Raw genomic sequence first — 22,368 nt, forward strand, 5'->3', positions numbered from 1 at the left:
TCCCCCTTCTTCCCCAACTGTGATATTAGATTAAGCAAACATAACAGTTATGGATTTCGCTAGGTTTTTTACCACCATTTTCCTAGATTTGAAGATTTGAAACAAACAATTTCTATGCTACCAAGTCAGTATCTGAAACAGTCATAGTTGCAAGGAAAATCCAAATCTCTATACAAGCACAAATGAAACAAAATTGTAACATGCTATCTCGAAAAATATAAATTGAATTGAATTGAATTGGAGTTTTTTTTTGAAAAGGTCCTATAAACAAAATTTTTAATTTTTGCATTTTGGGTGTTTTTAGAACCGCCTTGAGTCAGGGGTATTCAAAAACACCCAAAAAGCAAAAAGTGAAAATTTTGTTTATAGGACCTTTTCAAAAAAAACTCGAGAAATACTGTTGTCCTCTCCCACAATTTTAAAAAAATCCATAGAAAGTTGAATAAGAACGAAACAAAACTACAAAGGATTTTTAGCCTTATTGTTGGACCCTGACAAGAGTTTTAAGACAAAACTACATTGAAAACTTACATCGTCCTTCATATGTAAATATTTATAAGTTCAATAACCTATACATATTAGACTATACTATTTTCACATTTTCTTAGGATATGCCAGGCTTGTTAAAATAGTGGATGAGTGGTTGTGTTTTCACATGAGACAGGAGTGGGTTTTGTTTTACTGAATATATTATCAGTAAAAGTACTTGCTGATCATTAATATGTTTTGATGAATTTCAACGATGATCATACTGTTTCAACAATACATTACAGTTTTTATGATGATTAACTGCAATTTTGCAAAATCATAATTGATTTGAAATATTAATCCTGTGGGAAGTTGTGCCATTAAACTTTTGCTAATTATAATCATTACACAGGTCAACACAAATGTTTGAGCTAAATGCTAGCTGAAATACTCACTACATTTTATTCGTATGGTTCAAATTTCTAGACGTTTTAAAACAAAAAAAAACAATAATGTGATTAATGCAATGCTACAAACTTGCCACGTCACATAATTGTTTTTTTTTCTTCTTTTATTTGTATTCAGAACGTATCGATTCAGAACTGGAACATGTGCGCATCATTTTTCAATTTGTCACTTATAGATGATTTAAAATCAATAGGTCTTTTAAAACATATTAATTTGCGATCTGCGAAACAATATCATCAAATTATTTTTGGGTTTGGGAATATAAATAGACCAAATCAAGCAGTCTACAAGCAAATATTGACATAAACTTAATGCTTATCAAAACAATCTTTTGTACATTGTGACCCCTTGGCTCAAAGTCCCCATTTTAATTATTTTTATGCAATCTAGTCTTCCTAGACTTAAAATTGCCTAATGTAGGAGTAAAAAAAAAAATATTTCGATAAAAACTTGTAAATAATGTACTTAAGTCACTTAACTAAGGCTTAATCCGACTAAGTCAGTTCCGTAAATCGTTTTATATCATTCTGCTACATGTAAGTACAATTTAAAACCATGACCAGTAACGTTTAAGAGTTAAAACATTGAAACTTTGAACTTTTCCTACGCATTTTACATGCGGTTTCCCCTTAATTTCAACTAAAAATACTAAAACTGACCGTATTCGAAATTTCTGCCGGCAAATATTTTGAAACTTGGCCCAGAGGTGCAAAATGGTCCCAGAAACCATGTCCAATCATTGGTTTGGGTGGAAATTTTTTCTTCATAATAACGGTCTGTGGGGGACCCGTGAGGACCTTTTGAAAATTTAATCGAGAAGTGATATTTATGTAGTTCTTTTTCAAACCGGAACTCACAGCTCGCATAGAAACCACGTCCGGATCTATCATCTGACCATTCGTTGGACAGGTAATTGAAATACCTTCCAATCGAATCTAAAAGTTCATAGATCTGGCAACCCTGACTCCAGTTACTACCACTTAAGTGTCATTTATGTATTTTTTATTAACTGGATCTCTCTTATCTGCCATGGAAACCATGAGGAATCTTGAACAAATTCGCCGAAAAAAAAAAGAATTTTGAAAGGTTGAAATTTATTATGATTGAATGTTAATTCATTTTCGATGTAATTTTATCTAAATTTATATGGAATAAATAAAATTACACAAAGCAAAATGTAAATTTACAAATTTTTAGAGGTAATTTTAGACATTTTTTAACTAAATCTGTCAACATTCTTGCAAGAAGATTTGGAAAAAACTGTTAAGACAGGCAATTTTTTGTCAAATTTTAAATACCGTCCGTATTTTCTCGAAAATACTCAAATTTTTAAAATTCGCAATATGGGTATCAAACGATTCGAAATTTTGAATGTATTTTAACTGTTTTAGAGTTTTTGAATGAAATACTTAATTTTTTACAAAATACTGTATTTTCTCGAGAATACTCATCTTTTTAGAATTCGCAATACGGGTATCAAACGATCGAAATTGTGCATGTATTTTAACTGTTTTAGAGTTTTTAGAATGAAATACTAAATTTTTCCCAAATTCCGTATTTTCTCGAAAATAATAAATTTTTAGAATTCACAATTTTTGTATCAAACGATTCTAAATTTTGCATGTATTTTAATTGTTTTAAAGTTTTTTGAATGAAATACTAAAATTTTCACAAAATGCCGTATTTTCTCGAAAATACTCAAATTTTCAAAATTCGCAATATAGGTATAAAACGATTCTAAACTTTGCATGTATTTTAATTGTTTTATAGATTTTTTACCTACTAAAATTTTCACAAAATACCGTATATTCTCAAAAATACTACTTTTTAGAATTCGCAATATGGGTATCAAACGATTCGAAATTTTGCATTTATTTTTACTGTTTTAGAGTTTTTTGAATGAAATACTAAAATTTTCACAAAATAACGTATTTTCTCGAAAATACTCATATTTATATAATTCGCAATATGGGTATCAAATGATTCGAAATTTTGCATGCATTTTCACTGTTTTAGAGTTTTCTGAATGAAATACTAAAATTTTCCCAAATTCCGTATTTTCTCGAAAATAATAAATTTTTAGAATTCACAAATTTTGTATCAAACGATTCTAAATTTTGCATGTTTTTTTTACTGTTTTAGAGTTTTCTGAATGAAACACTAAAATTTTCACAAAATACCGTATTTTCTCGAAAATACTAAACATTTTAGAATTCGCAATATGGGTATCAAACTATTTCAAATTTTGCATGTATTTTGACTTTTTTAGAGTTTTTTTAATGAAAAAAAATAGTATTTTTGAGAAAATACGGTATTTTGTGAAAATTTTAGTATTTCATTCAAAAAACTCTAAAACAGTCAACACTTCAATTGAAATTATTAGATTTTAAAAGTACATTTCTGGAGTTTTTTTTTTAAAGGTTCAAAAACCAAATTTCCAGTTTTTATTTTTTGGATGTTTTTGAAACCGCCAGGGGTCAGGGGTATTAAAAAATACCCAAAAAGCAAAAACTGGAAATTTGTTTTTTTGCACCTTTTCATAAAAAAAAACTCCAGATCTGATTAAAAGGTTTTTTTTGTGCATCGTTAGCTAGAAGTTCAAAAGTCCTTCCCGATGAACAACAAAATATGAACTGGCAACCCTGTCCTAAGGTATAGAAACTAAACCGCCTTGAGAATGTGTTTTCAAGGAAAAATATCATATTTTTTCAGAATTTGATAAGTTTTGTAGTTTGTTTTGTTTCATGTTTCTTGACTAATATTTTCAAAAGTAACGTTTACATTTGGGATTGGGTCCTAAAATTAAGCTTAAAATGCTGATATTATTCTTCACAACGATAAAGATCTTTTTTTTATAAGCCCAATGACTACAAAAGGATTCAAATTTTGTTAGGCCAATTTTGAAAATTTACACTGACGTACAGAAAACTTAAAAAAATGACTGCGCAGGCTCAACTCGAGGGGAAGCATGAACTTTGGGGTCCCCAGAAACACATGCACTTTGAATTTTTCAAAAATATTAAAAAAACAAGGCCGAATGGTTTTTCTCCAAAGTTTGTATGGAGAATTAGGGCAGTTCGTCGCTCCTGCATACAAATAAAAATTGCATGCAATATGTAGGAGAACCGAACAGCACTAGTTCAAAAGATACATTAATCTAAAGTCAACTAATAGTTGCTCTAATTTCCCCTAAAATCCCTCCTTCACCCTTCATCATTAGGGTCATCGTTCTTAATCCTAATTGGCGCAGCCAACCAAAAAGGTGCTGGCCTGGCACAAAAGTTTCAATCTGTCCTCAGCCCACTCGCCTCGCGGGGACGGGACGGGGGGAAGAAGGCAGAAGGTAGCAAAAAGTGGGTCCAGCGGAGCCGCGCACATGCCACCCCAACAACAACAACAACTCCACACTACTTCGTACTCCAAATGGGGGCCAGCTGCAGGCCTGAATGCTGCCTCGGAGAGTTGTTGCGAGCGCATTGAGCTGATTTCGAGAGCGCTTTTACCTTGTCCTCTTTTCTGGCCCGCGCGCGCGTTGATTGGGTCGCGTCGCGGCTGCTGCTGACTTGCTTTGCTTTGCCGAGTATTGTTACGAAGCCAACCTGATGACTACGTCGTCGTCCAAGGTCCACCTTCGAGGTGAGGACGCAGCGGGCAGAACCTAGATTCTACAACGCACAGGTCACAAACGCGCGTTTTTGTTGAGCCACCCTAGTTTCGAGTTACTGCTGCTAGATGGATTGATCTCCCGTGGCTTAAATTGGCAAATTTCGGTCACGGTCACCAATTGGCACGAAATCACTAAATGGAACACACCTTTCGACGCGACGCGGACGAGGTCACAACAGGTAGGCGGAGGCAGCAAGTGGCCACTCTCCGTCGTTCTAGTTTTATCCTTCCAGGTCACCGACGTTCAAGGTTGAACGACCTTTTCCTTCAGAATCGCTTCCGGGTTGTTCTTCGTACCAATCAACTTCCAAGGGACGTCGCCCCAAAGTAGGTCGCGGTCACACTTCCGGATGTCCTCGGAACACACACTCACTCAAACACGCACACGACCCGAATTCTTCCGTCCAAGGGCCAACGACCAACACCAAACACTGTCAACACTCTCAAGGTCTTCCTCCGGCGAATGAAATGCCCTGACGGCCACAAAACCAGACTCGCGTCCGCACCGCAAGCACTCCCGAAAACGACTGCGACGGCGGAGTTGAAGCCAGCACCAGACGAGGGCCTGAAAATTTTATCTCGCGAAAAGGCGAAGAGTCGCGACGAAACGAGAACACAACCCGCGCGCGAGAGAAAGACGAGGGCCGCGAAAATGGAACGCGAGAAACGTCAAAGTGTTTTTTTTGTTTTGACGTAGGCGCAAGGTAGAACAACAACGAAAAGGTGAGGTGGGAAAAAGTAGCGCAAATTTAAGATGTGCGAGCGCAATTTTGGGTAGAAAATTAATTGTCCCAATATTCTCGGTTAGATTTAACCGATAGTTCGGCAGATCTAAGCAAAATTCCGAAGTTCGTCAGTTAAATTTAACGAAAATCTCGGCATGTCCAAAACCTACCGAGTTCGGCAATTCAACTGTCAAATTCGTTAGAAAGTGCCGAGCTGTTCGGTTAGATGTTGAGGTAGCCATATTTGTTTTAGATATGACAAGTGCTCGCTAAGCTAAGTTCTGGTTCTTTGGATAAATCCGGATTTCTACAGGATTTCTACTTGAAAGCTAGGTAAACATTTTTAATAAAATCAGTTAGTGAAAAGATAATCTGAAGGGTCTTTCATTTGCAGCTTTTACCAAGGAAATGCATGACGAAGGCGCTTGGTAGGAATATAGGATTCATTCTGGTTCAGATTGTATCCGATTATACTATAAACGACCAATAAATATGAAATAATAAATAATAATAATAATGTTTTTTTCAGCCTTTAACTAATTGCGAGAATCTCGATTTGGTTTTATTATGATAAATGCCGAGATTTTCGGTTAAATTCGTTTCCAGGAATGCCGAGATTTTCGGCATAAACAAGCTGACTGTCAAAATTACTTTTGCCGAGACTTCGGCATATGAATTTTCTGCCGAACTCTCTGCCGAGCGCTCAGTTGTTCTGTTTTCGGCAGAATTCTGCCGAAGTTCGGCACAAAAAACTGAGTATATATTAGGGTGGGTACGTTTTTCAAAAAGTTCTCCGATCAAGTTTTAGTATGGTTCCCCTTGTAGGGCATACCCATAGGGACTTTCATGCCAAATATCAGCTCATTTGGTTGTAAACTGGCTGCGCGCATCAGGGTTAAAGTTTACATGGGAATTACTATGGGAAATTGGAACTTTTTGTTCAAACGCTCCTACAGGTCTGGGAAAATCACGCGCCAACTTCTGGTATGGTCAGGCCTATGGGGAATGGTCTGGAGAACACTTTTCCCGAAGAGAGCATATGGATTCGCTGTCCCTAGACCTGGCGCATTGGGAAACAATCTGATGTCTCCAGAATCAACGGTTTTCCCTGAAAAAGCATCAAATTTTCCTTAGCATGCTATGAAAGCTTGATGCACACCGCGACGCCATATGTCAGACAGCTACCACGTGGTTGAAATATTATCAACAAAACACAAATTTGCTATCCAAAGATTCTGAATTCGACTAAATAATATCAGGATTGCTCGAAATGATCATTTTCTAGTTCAAAAAAGGTTTAAAATGAAATATTCCAGCCGTTTTTCATCCACGTGGTAGGTGCCTGACATATGGCGTCGCGGTGTTCATGAAGCTTCCATAGCATGCTAAGGAAAATTTGATGCTTTTTCAAGGAAAACCGTTGATTCCGGAGACATCGGATTGTTTCCCAATGCGCCAGGTCTAGGGACAACGAATCCATATGCTCTCTTCGGGAAAAGTGTTCTCCAGACCATTCCCCATAGGCCTGACCATACCAGAAGTTGGCGCGTGATTTTCCCAGACCTGTAGGAGCGTTTGAACAAAAAGTTCCAATTTCCCATAGTAATTCCCATGTAAACTTTAACCCTGATGCGCGCAGCCAGTTTACAACCAAATGAGCTGATATTTGGCATGAAAGTCCCTATGGGTATGCCCTACTAGGGGAACCATACTAAAACTTGATCGGAGAACTTTTTGAAAAACGTACCCACCCTAGTATATATATATATGGGTCGACTAAAAACTTAAAAGTGCATTTTCCCCTCGAAATAGGCCAAAATGACGTTAATTTGGGATCACTCAGTCGACCAAAAAACTTAGCTTTTTCTACCCGAAATAAGGGTTTTTCAATTTGGGATCACTCAGTGCCCCGAAACAGAAGCTTTTATTTTTTTTTTAAAGGTGTAAAACTTTACCGCAATTGGGTCCTAAAATGAAGCTTAGATTGCTGATATTATTGTTTACAGCGATAAAGCTTATTTTTCTGAGTACAATGACCCTTTGTACGACCACAAAGAGTTTAAAATGGATTTTTAAATCAATTTTGAAAAATTAACCTCGCGTCCTTCTTGACAGAAAAGCTCCTACTTGACAGCTCGTTCCAAGGGGACCATAGTTGATCCATCGAAAAAATGTTGTCTCGTCAAAAAAAAAATTTTGCATTAAAATGAAAAAAAGTGATCAGAAATGGTTTTTAATCGTGTTTTTTACCGTTGTACATAAAAAATTACATAGGGCTTTAGTACCCAATTTACGTTTAAAAGTTAGTGTATGTTTTTAAGGTGATTTTTTTTACCACTCTATGTTCAGAATAAAGTACTAAAGTTGGGATCATTAAGAACACATCGAGCCGATGATCTCATTTAAAGTTGTACTTTTATCACATAAAAACGTTTAACTTAACTACTGTGCAGGGATGGAATAATCGCAAAAAAATCATTTTCGCTTGCGAACATTCTTCACCCGCGGAAGAGAGAGGAGGCAAATCACGCAAAAGAAAATCGGACCGAACTTCTCTAAGAAAATCAATCTGCTAATGCTTTTTTGTGAATTTCCTTGTCAGCACCACTTAATTTTTTTTATTTCACATTGTTTACACACATTGCTCATCTACTAACTGTGACAGGTAATTTTTCGACGTGTGACGTTACACTTGCAAGTCTAGTGGTGAAAAAGATGTTCCGCCCTCGGTTCCGTCGAATAATCAAGATGATGATTTTTTATATGACTTTCACCCGATATTTTGTGCGCGAAAGAGTTTTCTCTTGATGAACGTCCAATGATTTTCTTTTGATGATGATTATTCCATCGCTGCTACTGTGTATTTCTAGAGTTTTTTTTTTGAATAGGTCCTATAAACATATGAAAGACGATAGTTTATTGGACCTTTTAAAAAAAAACTCTGGATTTTGACTTTAACTACAGTAATTTAGAAAAAATGTAATAACAAAAATTGAATCATAAATAAATAAAATATTTTTGTTTTTACCGTGCACAATCAGTTTTTTATGCCGAACTTCGGCAGAATTCTGCCGAAAACAGAACAACTGAGCGCTTGGCAGAGAGTGCGACCGAAAATTCATCTGCACAGTAAAAAAATCATGGTAAAATTACATCTACATTGGCTTTGATCGACCTGTTTTCACAGCGGCGTGTTGGCCGTGCGGGTTGGGGCGCGGACTTAGTAAGCTAGATTTAACTATCGCCAGCTTGATATTTTTTTTGGAATTGTAGTAATTTTTTCCTAGCGTCTGCCAGATGTAAATTTACACATTATAAGTGGTAAAATTAAAGCTTTTTTCTAACATAAAAGATGTATCCCTTTTAAGATGTAATTTTACCATGATTTTTTTTACTGTGTGCCGAAGTCTCGGCAAAAGTAATTTTGACAGTCAGCTTGTTTATGCCGAAAATCTCGGCGTTCCTGGAAACGAATTTAACCAAAAATCTTGGCATTTATCATAATTAAACCAAATCGAGATTCTTGTAATTAGTTAAAGGCTGAAAAAACATTATTCCACATATTTTAAAATAATATGCATGCATGCAATCGGCTCGACCGATTTTGTCCGGATCTATGTTTTTGGATTCGTCTTCAGGCTCTTTAAGTTTTTTTTTAATTTAATCCGGTTTGGTGCAGTTCTTTAAAAGTTATGTTCGAAAAACTGTTTTGGATGATACAAAAAAGGGTCATTATTTACATAATTTGAAAGCTCCGGCGGATAGCTGTCGGAACTTTCCGCTCAGTGCACGCACACAAACACTGCAGTGCTTTCAAATGGTTCATTAAATTTATCATAGATGGCAGCACTCAGATGTAAAGTGTCTTTACTAAGTAAGCGTTAGCCAAAGCTTTGGTAGTGTGTGGTTGCATGACTTTTAGGAGGAAGGCAGCAACCACCTTCTAGTGGATTAAGTAACGTTTTAGATTATCTTTTCACTAACCAATTTTATTAAAAATGTGTACCTAGCTTTCAAGTAGAAATCCTGTAGAAATTCAAAAAGGAATCCGGATTTATCCAAAGAACCAGAACTTAGCTTAGCGAGCACTTCTCATATCGACAACAAATATGGCTACCCCAACATCTAATCGAACAGCTCGGCACATTCTAGCGAATTTGACAGTTGAATTGCCGAACTCGGTAGGTTTGGACATGCCGAGATTTTTGTTAAATTTAACTGACGAGCTTCGGCATTTTGCTTAGATCTGCCGAACTATAGGTTAAATTTAACCGAGCATATTAGGACAAAGAATTTTCTACCGAGATTTAGGCAGAATATTACCTTGCCGAGCACGGTCGGCAGATATTTCTGCCGAAGTCGAAAATATATTCTGATATTAACGCACGATATTAATCTCAACTACCCAAAAATCGCTTACCAAAAATCATGATTTTCTGAGTTCAATATCCCACTTTGTCAAACGATTTTTTTGAGTTCAGGTACACTCAAACCCCGTTGGTTTGACACCAACTGTTGTCAAACCAACAGTTTGACACCCCTTTTACACGGAGTTCACACATACTACCAAGCATTTGTTTTGATAGTGTGCGTGAGCGTCGTGTAAAAAGTGACAGTTCGTCACTTTTTAGTTTGACTTTGACCAACCAACGGGGTACAAACTAAAAAAGTGTCAAACGAAAAAGTGACCAACCACCCACCGGTGGTTGAGTGCACTACAATAGGATGTAACAAAAATGACTTTTTTGGCGGGCATTCAAGGGTTTGTTCCAGTGGGCATACTAAGCCCAAATCCAAAATATGAGCTTGATTGGACGTAACAGGAGCTGGCGCTCCGCCCTTCAATTTTAAATGGGATTTAACCCGTAAAACAGATTTTTTCGAAAATGTCACTTTTTAAGGCATTTTGGCCACTGAAGCGTTTATTTTCAACATCATTGGCGTGTAGGCCAGATCCTTGCGCATCTTTTGGTGTATATAACATTGAAATTTGGAGCACCCTGGAGCTCGGTACAGACCTTCAAAGTTTGGCATTTTTTCGAAAAATCGGCCCCGGCAAAAAAGATATGCGTCGCGCCTCGCGACACCCTAGACGCCATTTGATTTTGCTGGGAACGATTTTTCGAAAAAAGACAAACTTTGAAGGTCTGTAGCGAGCTCCAGTGTGCTCCAAAATTCCATGTTAATATACCAAAAGATGCGCAAGGATCTGGCCAACACGCCACGCTTCAGTGGCCAAAATTCCTCAAAAAGTGACATTTTTGAAAAAATCTCTTTTTACGGGTTAAATCCCATTTAAAGCGGTATACGCACTTCGGAAGGAACCGGTCAAGAAAAAAATCAAATGGGCAGCAGCGGCAGTGCAAGCAAGTCAGAGAGGGTGAAGAAAAGCCCCAAGAAATCGCTCCCTCTCCTTTGTTCTGCTGTTCGTAAAGCTGTTTCTTGACCCCTTTCCTTCCGATCTGCATACTAGCCCTAAAATTGAAGGGCGGAGCGCCAGCTCCTGTTACGTCCAATCAAGCTCATATTTTGGATTTGGGCTTAGTATGCCCACCGGAACAAACCCTTGAATGCCCGCCAAAAAGTCATTTTTGTTACACTCTAGTACTACAACCATAAAAAAGGTTATATGAGTTGAACTGGAAAATTCGCATGAAAAGTGGGATATTGAACTCAGCAAATCATGGTTTTTGGTTAGGGTGCGGCGGCCTTTAGCATTCTCCTGCAAAACACGCGACTTCCGAAAAGTTAAACAAATATGAAGGTAAGTCAAATTTGGGTGCTAAAGTCCTCTTCTCAATAATGTGTAACAACTCCTTCCCGAATGCATACTTTCCCAGGCAGCGTGTAAAAAGTGCGCTACCTCTCGCTCCGTTTGACAGTTGGTCTCCACCGCACGCGCTTCTTTTCATGATTTTCGGGTGACATTTTATACGCAGCAGCAGCGCATTTTCACCGAATCAAGTTATCCGCGCGAAGGAAAAAATCAATTTTCTCCTGGTTCTGTAAAATCGTCGGCGTCCTATTTTAAGTGCGCGGAACAAAGTGTCCACCACCGCCGCCAAGATGTCCGTCGTGATCGAGACCACGATCGGGGACATTACGGTGGATCTGTTCCTGAAGGAGCGTCCCCGGGCAACGCTGAACTTCCTGAAGCTGTGCAAGCTCAAGTATTACAACTTTAACCTGTTCCACACGGTTCAGCACGGGTTCATCGCGCAGACGGGCGACCCGAGCGGTTCCGGCGATGGCGGTTCGTCGGTGTGGGGCGTGCTGGAAGGTAAACACAAGCGCTACTTTGAGGGGGAAACGGTGCCGAAGATTAAGCACACCGAGCCGGGCCTGCTGTCGATGGTTTGCGCCGGGGAGGGTTTGCTGGGGTCGCAGTTTTTCTTTACGCTGGGTCCGGAGCTGCTGTCGCTGGACGGGGGCGGACACTGTGTGATCGGGGAGGTTACGGAGGGTCATGAAGTGTTGCGGAAGTTGAGCGAGGTTATTTGCGACGAGAAGCACCGGCCGTACAAGGATGTGCGGGTTACGCACACGGTGGTGCTGGAGGATCCGTTCGAGGACCCGCGGGGTTTCCGGGTGCCGAGTCGGTCACCGTCGCCGTCGGCGGAGCGGCTGGCCGGGGGAAGGATCGCGGCGGACGAGGAGATTGACGATACGGAGGGGAAGAGTGCGGAGGAGATTGCCGAGATGATGGCGGAGAAGGAGGCCAAGGCGCGGGCCACGATTCTGGAGATTGTCGGGGACATTCCGGACGCGGAGATGGCACCGCCGGAGAACGTGCTGTTTGTGTGCAAGCTGAACCCGGTCACGACGGACGACGATCTGCAGATTATTTTCAGTCGGTTCGGGAAGATCGTGGGCTGCGAAGTGATCCGGGACAAGGTCTCGGGGGATTCGCTGCAGTATGCGTTTATTGAGTTTGAGGACAAGAAATCGTGCGAGGACGCGTACTTCAAGATGGACAACGTGCTGATCGACGACCGGCGCATTCACGTGGACTTTTCCCAGTCGGTGGCGAAGCTTCGCTGGCGGGGCAAGGGTCGGGGCATCGAGTATCTGGACGGGACGGACAAGAAGTCGTTCAAGGACATCGAGTACAAGGACGAGCGGCGTGACCGCAAGCGAGCCCCAAGTCGGCTGCGCAAATCTACCAGCTCGGCGGAAGAATCCGAGCGGGAGTCTCGGCGTAGCCGCTCGCGTACAAGAAGTTCACGGAGAAGCCCCCGGCGCAGCCCAAGACGGGGACGGCGTACGCCTAGGAAGCACCGCGGAGGTAAGCGTCGCAGGCGGTCCCCGTGGCGTCGTGGCCGTGCAGGTCGTGGAGGAGGCGGCGGCGGCGGTGGCGGAGGAGGAGGAGGAGGCAATTCCGACAAGAAAGTTCAACTCTCGGAGGATAACTCGGCCCACATGGAGGAACGCAACGGGCGCGACATCCGCGTCGTCGCCGGCATGGTGGACTACAAGAACCGTCCGTATCCGACGTCGTTCATCAAGCGAAATGCTCCTCCCGGAGGAGGAGGAGGTGGAGGCAGTGGTGAATCTGCGGTAAATCGTCGCCGTAACCGGTCCCGTTCGCCGCTGCCCTTCCGCAACAAGCGTAGATCGCGTTCGCGCAGCCCGCTGCCCTTCAGAAGACGTTCCCGCTCACGGAGTCCTCTCCCGCTGCGCCGTCGGACACGCTCCCGCAGTCCGCTCCCATTTAGACGGGTCTCGCGCTCGCGAAGCCCCCTCCCGCTGCGTCGTCGCGATTCGCGCTCGCGAAGCCCCCTCCCGCTGCGCCGTCGCGATTCGCGCTCGTTGAGTCCGGTTCGTCAGCGCCAGCGGTCCTACTCGCCCGAACCCGTCCCTCGACGTAACATATCGCCGTCCCCGGGACCGGCATCTCGCCACTCGAGAAGGCGCAGCCGCGATTACTCCGGAGCGGAATCGTCCGACGGGTACGACCGGCGTCGAAAGGACTCGGAACGCCGCCGCCGAAGCAGCAGCAGCGGCAAGAGAAAGTCCAAACCCAGCAGCAGCAGCAAGCGCTACTCGTCTGGGTCAGAGTCCGATGGGAGTGGCGGATCGGACCGCCACCGCAGACACAAGAGCAAGAAAAGCAAGAAGGACCGCAAGTGAAACGCGATGAAGTTTTGAATTTTGCCTGTTTTTTTTTATTACCATCGGGAAGCGGCATTCGGCCGGGGAAGGACAAAACTCCGGCTGGCTATATAAAACCGGCTTCTCGACTAGGATGAACTTAACACTTGAACACACACACAGACATGATTGAACTATAAATATTTCACTGGAGAAAACAAAAAAAATCTTAGATGTAAAACCTTAAACAACGATGTGTACGATAAAAAGCAACTGAGATTGTGCAAAAAATATCCTGCGAGTGTTTTTGTTTGTTTCTTCTTTTGAATATAGATTTGATAATCCTTTCTCTCTGCCAACGAATCTCTTCTTTTTTTCCAGCAACAGGTTCCGACAGTCCCAACCACGCACACACACACTCACACGCGTAAGCGCTCCTCTAGAGTTAGAGTTCAGAGTTTCGTAACGGCCGCGATCCGATCCGTGTCCGTAGATTTGCCTAGACCTGTCGCAATTGTACCATCTTTTCAAAACTTTTCGGTAAGTTCCCCTCTCTGACTCTTCGTCACGTCCAAAAAGCAACTCTCCCACCTTTTAAACCAAAGCACTAACTCTGTTTGCAACTCGTTTGGCACAAACACCAGACCAGTTGGGCGTACTGCGCGTTCGAAGCGTGCGAGGCGAGATGGTGGTGCAACGCGTTCGATGGTCTTGAAGAGCGGGGTGGTTCCCCTCTTCCGGTTCTGGTTCCGATAGTGACTCCACCCGGCTTGGCGCGGTGTTGAGAGGTTTCGAGAGGAGAATTCGGTGTACCACGCGTTCGATGTTTTGGGTTAAACGTGGATCCTGGTTCCGGCAATTTCCGGCTAACGGCTTGAAGGTTTAACGAGAACTAGCGTTGCTGCGGAGCGAGGAACGATTGAACGAGAGTTCTTTTTTTTTTTTCAACAAGGTCATGTAAGTATGGTCAGGGTTTGAAAGAAGGACCAATAAAAGCATTCGTTTAAAAGAATCAACTGCAAAAACATGTTCATTTCAATAAGAATGTTGGTAAGTATTTTTCACACGTAATAGCACTAGATAATCACAAAAAGACTTCCAGTTTCAAGTAGAATCTTGATCGCTCATTTTTTTTTTGTAATTTAATGCCGTGTTTTTGCGAACCTAATCCGTTGTGAAGTATCAAGTTTAAATAAAACTCATTTGCGTTGCGAAAATTTCAACTTTTCACAACGTCCTCAAGCGCAGGAAAACAATTCTGAAAAATTGAATTGATGTTAAGCATGGACATGAAAATAGTAGTTTATGCAACAAGTTGCAAAAAGAGGATTTTTTCAGCACGAGTCGTACATTTATAAATACGAAGAGTGCTGAAAAAATCAAGTTTTGCAACGAGTTCCATACAACATTTTTTGCAATTCCGAAAAACACCCATTGAGTGAAATTTTAAGTAAAATTTTCATGTATTTTGTCAATAAATCGTTTAAATCAAAAAAGTGCTGAAAAATGCAACTAGTTCAACTTTTTAGCACCCATTTCAGTGCTGAAAAGTAGAACTTTTCAGCATTTATTTTGAAAAGTGCTGCTATTCGATTCTGTTATTTTTGGTACAGAAAAGTAGGCTATTTCGTCGTTCAAGAATGACAGGAAAAGTAAGTAGTTTCACGACGGAAATGCAAAAATTAATATTTTTAGAAAAATATCATTATTAAATGGTGTTTAAAAATAAAGTTATAGAACGTTACTTAATCCACCTTTAAGCCTTTCTTTGAGATCTAGCCTCAAATGTTTTTGTAGATAACACTTAATTGTTCATAACTTTTGATAGTAGATTTTGATTTGTCAGATCCGCATTCAAAAAATGGTTGGCCCCGACTCCGACTCCACATCCCAGTCCCGAAATATTCTAGCAGAGCTGGTTCTGCCAGAATCCTGCTAGAACGGTAGAACATTTCTGCTAGAATTCTGTAAGAATATCCAGCTCTGTAAGAACTCTGCTAGAATCCTGCTAGCACGTCGTGACTGGGATATTTTTTTATGTTTCAAAAGTTAGTTAACTATTATTTCGAAAACATTAGTAAAATGGATTATTTAAAAACTTTTCAAGTTGAAAAAACAGAAAAAAATTTCTAGTTTTACAAGTTTTATATGTTATTGAAACAGAAATAAAAAAAAATCTCCAGTTTTGAAGGCATTTCAGAAGAACAGTTTGGTAAGTAAATTTGGATTTATTTATTCAACCTCAAATTTTCATTAAATTTATTAAAAGCTAAAATATTAAATTGTTATTTTTTGAACGACCATTATCAGAAAGCTGGCATTAATGATCGATTTAACATATAAATTCAATTTGCTCTCTTTTAGGCTGGCATTTATAAGAAGCACAGTGACTATAAAAGTCACCTTGTTTTTTTAAATAACAATTTTAAATGAAACTATTTTTTAAAGCTACATTGATTTTTTTAAGACATCACGCCATAGCTGAAGAAGATTATTATTACAAATCAATGTATCTAAAAAATCTTCTTGGTAAGGACGCTTAAGGGGTCCTATACAAATATCCGTGATCTGGAAATATTTTCTCAGGAATTTTAGATTTATTTTAATTTTAAAATTTTCTATATATTTAAAAGGAGGCACGCGATACTTGAATCTTCACCTAAAACGAAGCTTTATGAATGGTCGTGCGCCTCCATCAAAATGTATGAAAAAACATTGAGTTGGATGAAAAACAAAAATCCAAAGGTAAAATATTTTCTAGGTCACGGATATTTCAAAAGGATCCTTCTATCTTTCCAAGAAGAAATTTGTTAGGTACATTTAGTTGCAATGATAATTACCTTCCGTCATTTTTGCGTGGGACAAATAGTATGAGAAAATTTTTGCGGTTGAATAATATTAAGTTTTTTTATGTTTTTTAATAATATTTGAAATATAAATTGAATTTCTATACATTTATTTTATCTTGAAATCCTGTCCTATCCTGAAATCTTGAGATTTGTTCAACGATAATTTGAAGCAATATGAAAATAGTTTGCCTTAGGATCAAAATTATCAGATTTTAGTAGAGAAATAGTAAACATTAAACAATCCTTGACCTGATGCACAGTTTATACTAACAGGCTATTGTAACCAATAAAACAACAAATTACAAATTACATTAAGATAATCGATTGATTTAACATATTCAAAGATTATTTCAAAATTAGTCGCAACTTTTTTTTTGATTTTTTTTCTGTTTCAGATCTTTTAAGCGCGACACTTTGATTTTATTTTTTTTTGTACTTAGTTATAAACAAAAAGCACATGTTAGGTTCCAATATATAGATTGCTATAATCGTTGATTATTTGTTGGAAGAGTTATACTGCCAGTATTTTTTCCGAATTCCAAAAACAGTGATTAGTATTTTTAATCTCTTTATGTACCTCGTATCTTTTTTCCTGAAAATTGATTTACTTAAAACCTCCAAGACATTTGCTACCGAGGTATAAGATGACTGTGTACGTACTTTTTTCAGATTGAACTGGATTATATTTGGTCAAATTTGAATTGAAAGGGTACATAAATATAGGCAAAAGGAAGCAGTCAAGAATCAATTAAATATATCTGACAACAAAACCAAGAATGTTTTTAATTTTATTGAGTTATGATGATAATACATACTTGGGTAAGAGGCTATCATTTAGAGATTATAGATCTTAAAAATAATTGAAAATGGCAACGCAGCGCATGCGTCTTGAAAAACAATTAAAAATATAAGAAGTTTTGTAAATTAAGCTGTTTTATAGCAAATACTGAAAAATTAAAAAAAAACACATAATTTTTGTTGATTTTAAGATAACTCCGACACCGACTCCAACTCCAACTCCGGGTTATCAGAAATGTTCGGCTCCGACTCTGACTCCGATTCCAGCTCATTTAATTTATCCGACTCCGACTCCAGCTGTTCAAATTTTGACGACTCCGACTCCAGGTCCCCAAAAAGACCCGACTCCACCGACTCCGACTCCACAGCCCTGCTTACATCTATCAGTTGATGTTTTTTTTTAAGTTTCTGTTATTATAGAAAACAAAGAATGACAGTTTTCCATAAGATTTGTTGATTTTTTTTCGTTTATGGTATTGCGTTGAATGTACATGTGTTTACAAATATTTTTTTTTATTTTGAAAATAATGACATGAAATCTGAACAATTTATGGAACGGCGTAATTTTTTCTTTAAAAAATGATTAAAAAATATTTAAAAAAGTTTTTGTCCCTCAACTCTGGCCATGGTCGAGGGGAGGCAAAAATAAAACAAAATATTAAAAAAATGAAATTACATGCAAGAATTTCAATATTGCAATAACAAAAAATCTTACAAATACATATTATTTTTGAACAAACCCAAACGTGTTCAAAATGATTTTAAACGCTGAGGATGCATTTTAAATTGATTTCAACTGATGGTACTTCAATTCAATCCATTTTATTTACCGAAATAACAATTTTACAACTTGTGTGAATGGCTGGTTAATAGAGATTTGGTGTTCCTTGCAACTATTTCCTTTTCATTACCCGCTTGGTAACAGAAGGTTCTCCAAATGAAATTAAACAAAAACTAGGGAAATTTGGCCAAAAAACCTAGTGAGATCGAAACTTGGGGTCTGATTGCACTTTAATTGGATTTTTCAAGCCTTATTCCTTCAATTTCAACATTCGTCTGCCTGTATTAGATGGTAGTCATTCAAATTCGTTTTTCAACTGTCATGGATTCGAATCCAGAGGTGGAAGGTTTCTAAGTCCAAAGTAAGTTTAATGCTCAGTTCGTAAAAAAAGCGCCATTATTACTTTCAAATTAATATAAAGTACGTTTTTTTATTATTATTATAGTGTAATAAGACAGTCAACGTTCAAGCAAGGGTCCTGATTTTCGGTTCAAAGATCAGAAATCACTCACTCATCGCCGAGCAAATCTTTGCCGACTTGTAGCTCGCAACAGTCGCGAGCGAACACTGCACTCGGGCTGCCAGCGACTTGCTCAATCGCTTCTCCCAGGGACACAAATACTTCGTGAATTTCAATTTCCCACTCCGTCCGTCGATCCGAGTCACACACGAACACGTTCAGAGAGGAGAGAATCTAACAACATACCAGCTCAGCGCTCTTTTGGCCTGCACTACCACAGTTTGCCGTAAATTTGGTGTAGTGTTATCAACAAAATTGCAAAACATTTTTGATAACAAAGATTTTAAGCAGTTTAATAACTGAGTAAAACGAAGCCGATCGCAAACTATTTCGACTCAGCGACATAACGCAATCGGTCTCTCTGAACCATTCGCTTTACTACCCGATTAAAGGCTAGTATGCAGATCGGAAGGAAAGGGGTCAAGAAACAGCTTTACGAACAGCAGAACAAAGGAGAGGGAGCGTTTTCTTGGGGCTTTTCTTCACCCTCTCTGGCTTGCTTTAGCTGCCGCTGCTGCCCATTTGAAATTTTTTCCTGAGGGGAACACCCGTGAGGAGTATCGGCCCTGGCCCAGCCATTTTTATGCAAAAAGTTCATAGTTTTGTGATAAATTTAGAGACGAGCTATACTGCCGTTCTACGCATAATTGTCCCATGTTCAAAAAAGTGCAACTCGTCGCCGTCGTGCTAACTTGTCGTACGTGCATTTTGGGCCAAATTGAGTTAAGAACGTCATTTTGTGCAGCTCACAATGCCTCACCTTTTGACCTTCACAGATCCCCAAAATTCGATTTCAATCCTGAAATATTCAACGAAATCCGAAAAAACTCCGTGCATTTTTGTCACTTTTCATATGAAAGTAGTTTCAATCTTGTCGTGCTATCTTGTCACTCCCTGAAAATTGATGTAAGTGCGACAATTGGCCAAAGAGATTTCAGGTCAGAACGCGTTTGACGCAAGTACAAGTTAGACTACCGTAAACATTTGTAATTATAACTCGGGACTCCAGCAACCAACTTCAACCAAACTTCGAGACAATGCACAGAATGGTCAGCCAAACAAAACATGTTTGTTATTGTTTACATTGCGTGCTCTAGTTTTTGTTTATTCAAGGTCAAACATTAAAACGCGTTTTTCTCGGAACGTCGAAATGGCGGTGCGACAAGATAGCACGACGACGTCGAACTGAGAAAAACGCGATTGAGTTTTTTTTTACCGATTTCGGTGGTTCTACGCATAATTGTCCCGGGAGTCCCTATTCGCCCTATGTGTCCCTAATCGCCCCCAGTTAGTAGTTTATCACTCTTATTTGTGATCCTCTTCCTATATATTAGGTAAACAAGACATAATGCGTCGTAAAACTAATGATTCCGTTAAAGAAAATACTTGGTGGGACAATTATGCGTAGAAGCACAACGATGTGACAAACAGACTTGGTGTTCTTTTTAATGAGTTTCCGAACAAACTACTAGATGTTATGTGTTTTCCTTAAAGTTAACAACAAACTAAACTTAAAAATGTCTACAAGTCAAAATCGTCCAAAAATTACATGGGACAATTATGCGTAGAACGGCAGTATACGGAATACAAAGAAGGGACTCAGGTCTGCCCACTCTCCCATTTGTGTGCATAAAGATGATCTCAAGACGTTAATTTTAATTTCGAAGAATTCTCTACCAAAGGCAATTTCGAAGCTCTCGAAGCAAACTCCAACGGTTTGTACGATTTTTACAATAAACGAAAAACAAATTTTATTACCCCATGCATTCGTTGACTCGCTTGCTAATAAAATAATATTTCATGTAAAACTAGTGATAAACATTCGAATAAAATTAAAAAAATAACTTATCGTTGATCATGACATGAAGCAGTCTTACACGGCCGAAATTACGACAAATAATTGTTTAAATACGAATTTGTATGATACGCTTTGGCCAATTCGCGGCTCAACTTTGAATTCGCGGGTGCACATGCTACAATTTTCCTACCTTCTTCTAAGACTGTTGTTGATACTGTTGTTGGTGCTGCTGTTGCGCTTGTTGAATCTGTTGCTGCAGGTGGAGCTGCGCTTGCAGTGCCTGCTGATGCCTCAGGTAGTTTTGATCGATGGGTGTGATGACAATTCCTTGCGGCGTCGTCGACCCCGGGTCGTGGTGCCTCACGTTAATGATGTTCTGGATGGGGGCGGTTCCGGCGGTCGCGGCCGCCGCTTGGTGGATTGGAATGATTTCGATTTGATTTTGAACGGGTAGGAACGACTGGCCGATTGGCCAGGCCGTGGTTATCGGGGTTAGGGTGGCCGTGCCTGGCGGGGCTGCTGCATGTTGGGCTTGGGGAGTTTGGTGGGTGGGGAACGCCGCCGGGACCAGTTGGCTGCTGTCGAAGGTTTGTACGGGGACCAGGACGGGCGTGCCGTTGTGCATGATGATCATGGTGGTCATGGTCGGGGTTGGGTTTGTTTGCTGTTGGTGTTGTATTGGGATGGCGGTTTGCTGCAGGTGCTGTCCCGGGGTCAACGTTATGGTTTGGATCTGCGGCGCACTCTGCAGAACCGGGACCTTCTCGTGCGTTTCGTAGTGAGTGCGGGCATCTTCCAGCTGTTCGAACGCACTCGAACAAATCTTACAACTGTAGGGACTAGCGTGACTGACTTCCTCGTGTTCCCGCAGGATTTCCTCGTTCGGAATGTAGACGTCGCAAACGCAACACTCAACCGGCTGCTCGTAATCGTCCAGCTCGTCAAACTCGTCCTCCTCCGGCTCCGGCTCGGCATCGCCTTGCTCCTCCGACGTTTCCACTTCTTCCTCATTCTCCCCGTCTTCCTCTTCATCCCCCTCACCACCAGCACCTTCCGCCACCGTAACAACCTGCTGCAGATGAATCTGTCCCAACTGCTGCTGATGCTGCTGCTGTTGCTGAAGTTGTTGCTGTTGCACCGACAGCAACCCGGCAACTTCGGAAAAGTCCCGCTGCTGATCGGCCAGCTGGCCGCGCCGTATTCGTATCTTCGACTCGGGATCCTCGCTGACGCGGAACAGCGACCCCAGAGCGTCCATCTTTTTCATCTCCCGCGGGCGCACCTTCACGCAGTGATACCGCAGGTAGTGCGTCTGCAGACACTTGATGTTGGACGTCGTGTAGCTCGGGCAGCCCAGCTGGCAGCGAAGCGCCTGGGTGTGTTTGGCCCTCTTGTGAATGTTTAGCTTGTTCGTGTCGAAGAAGTACTTGCCGCAGTCCCGGCAGCTGTGGTGGTCCTCAAAGTGATTCCGGATGTGGCCCAGCAGCTGCATCGTCTTGTTAAAAACTTCGTGGCACAGCTTGCACTTGAAGCCCAGCCGGAGCCGCTGCTCGGAACCGTCCGTCACGACGCGAAAGTGCAGGACCATCTTTTCGATCTGGAAGTCCCGGAAGTTGGGAAAATCCTCCGGCAGCGAGGGCCGCGTGTTGTCCTCGGCCAGCACGTCCGGATCTTCCTCTTCGGCGAGGGTGTAATGCGATTGCATATTATTTGAATATTTTTTTCACTTGTAATGTTTATGTTTTTCACTCTGCCGAATCTTACAAAAACCAAAAATCTAATGTTCAACCCTAGATTCGCACACCACTGGAACGTTTTTCGTCGAACTAACGTCCGCCCGCTTCCGATAATGCCATTTTTGATAGAAAATACCACTTTTTCATTGAAAATTACACTAAATACAAGCACTTGAAAATTCTAAACGCTGTGATTTGGCTATTTTTTACCTTTTTCACTTGTTTCCCTTTCGTCGCTGACATTTTGACAGAACGGGAATGTAAACAAAGCGCGAGAGGGGAGAAGTTTTATGGCAAAAAATGGAACAAATTTTTTTTATGGCACGCTAATGAAACAAACAAGCAGACGTGAAACGCGTATTTTTTTAAAATTTGAGTGCAAATAGGGTCCTTAAGCCCTATGTCAATTGGGTACTAAAGCCCTATGTCAATTTTTATGTACAACGGTTAAAAACACGAGTAAAAACC

General features: G+C 40.4%; 2 protein-coding genes across 2 annotated transcripts in view; one reads left to right on the top strand and one right to left on the bottom strand.

The window, feature by feature from the left end:
• LOC120425185 (uncharacterized) overlaps positions 1 to 22,081 on the bottom strand; it is a 50,492-nt gene extending 28,411 nt beyond the window's left edge. Inside the window, exons 1-3 of the mRNA XM_052706941.1 lie at positions 20,368 to 22,081; positions 11,867 to 12,236; positions 11,625 to 11,764 (exon numbers count right to left, since the gene is read on the bottom strand). Coding sequence (XP_052562901.1) covers positions 11,625 to 11,764; positions 11,867 to 12,236; positions 20,368 to 21,869 — 2,012 coding nt within the window. The 5' untranslated portion in view covers positions 21,870 to 22,081. The remainder of the gene's footprint in view (positions 1 to 11,624; positions 11,765 to 11,866; positions 12,237 to 20,367) is intronic.
• On the top strand, positions 11,219 to 13,777 carry LOC120425186 (peptidyl-prolyl cis-trans isomerase sig-7-like). Its single transcript, XM_039589618.2, has one exon. It carries the CDS (start codon positions 11,394 to 11,396, stop codon positions 13,455 to 13,457), a length of 2,064 nt encoding a protein of 687 aa, XP_039445552.1. The 5' UTR covers positions 11,219 to 11,393; the 3' UTR covers positions 13,458 to 13,777.
• Positions 22,082 to 22,368: the final 287 nt, after the last annotated feature.

The sequence above is a fragment of the Culex pipiens genome, chromosome 2 (genome assembly GCF_016801865.2).
Source record: "Culex pipiens pallens isolate TS chromosome 2, TS_CPP_V2, whole genome shotgun sequence".
Lineage (NCBI taxonomy): Eukaryota > Metazoa > Arthropoda > Insecta > Diptera > Culicidae > Culex > Culex pipiens.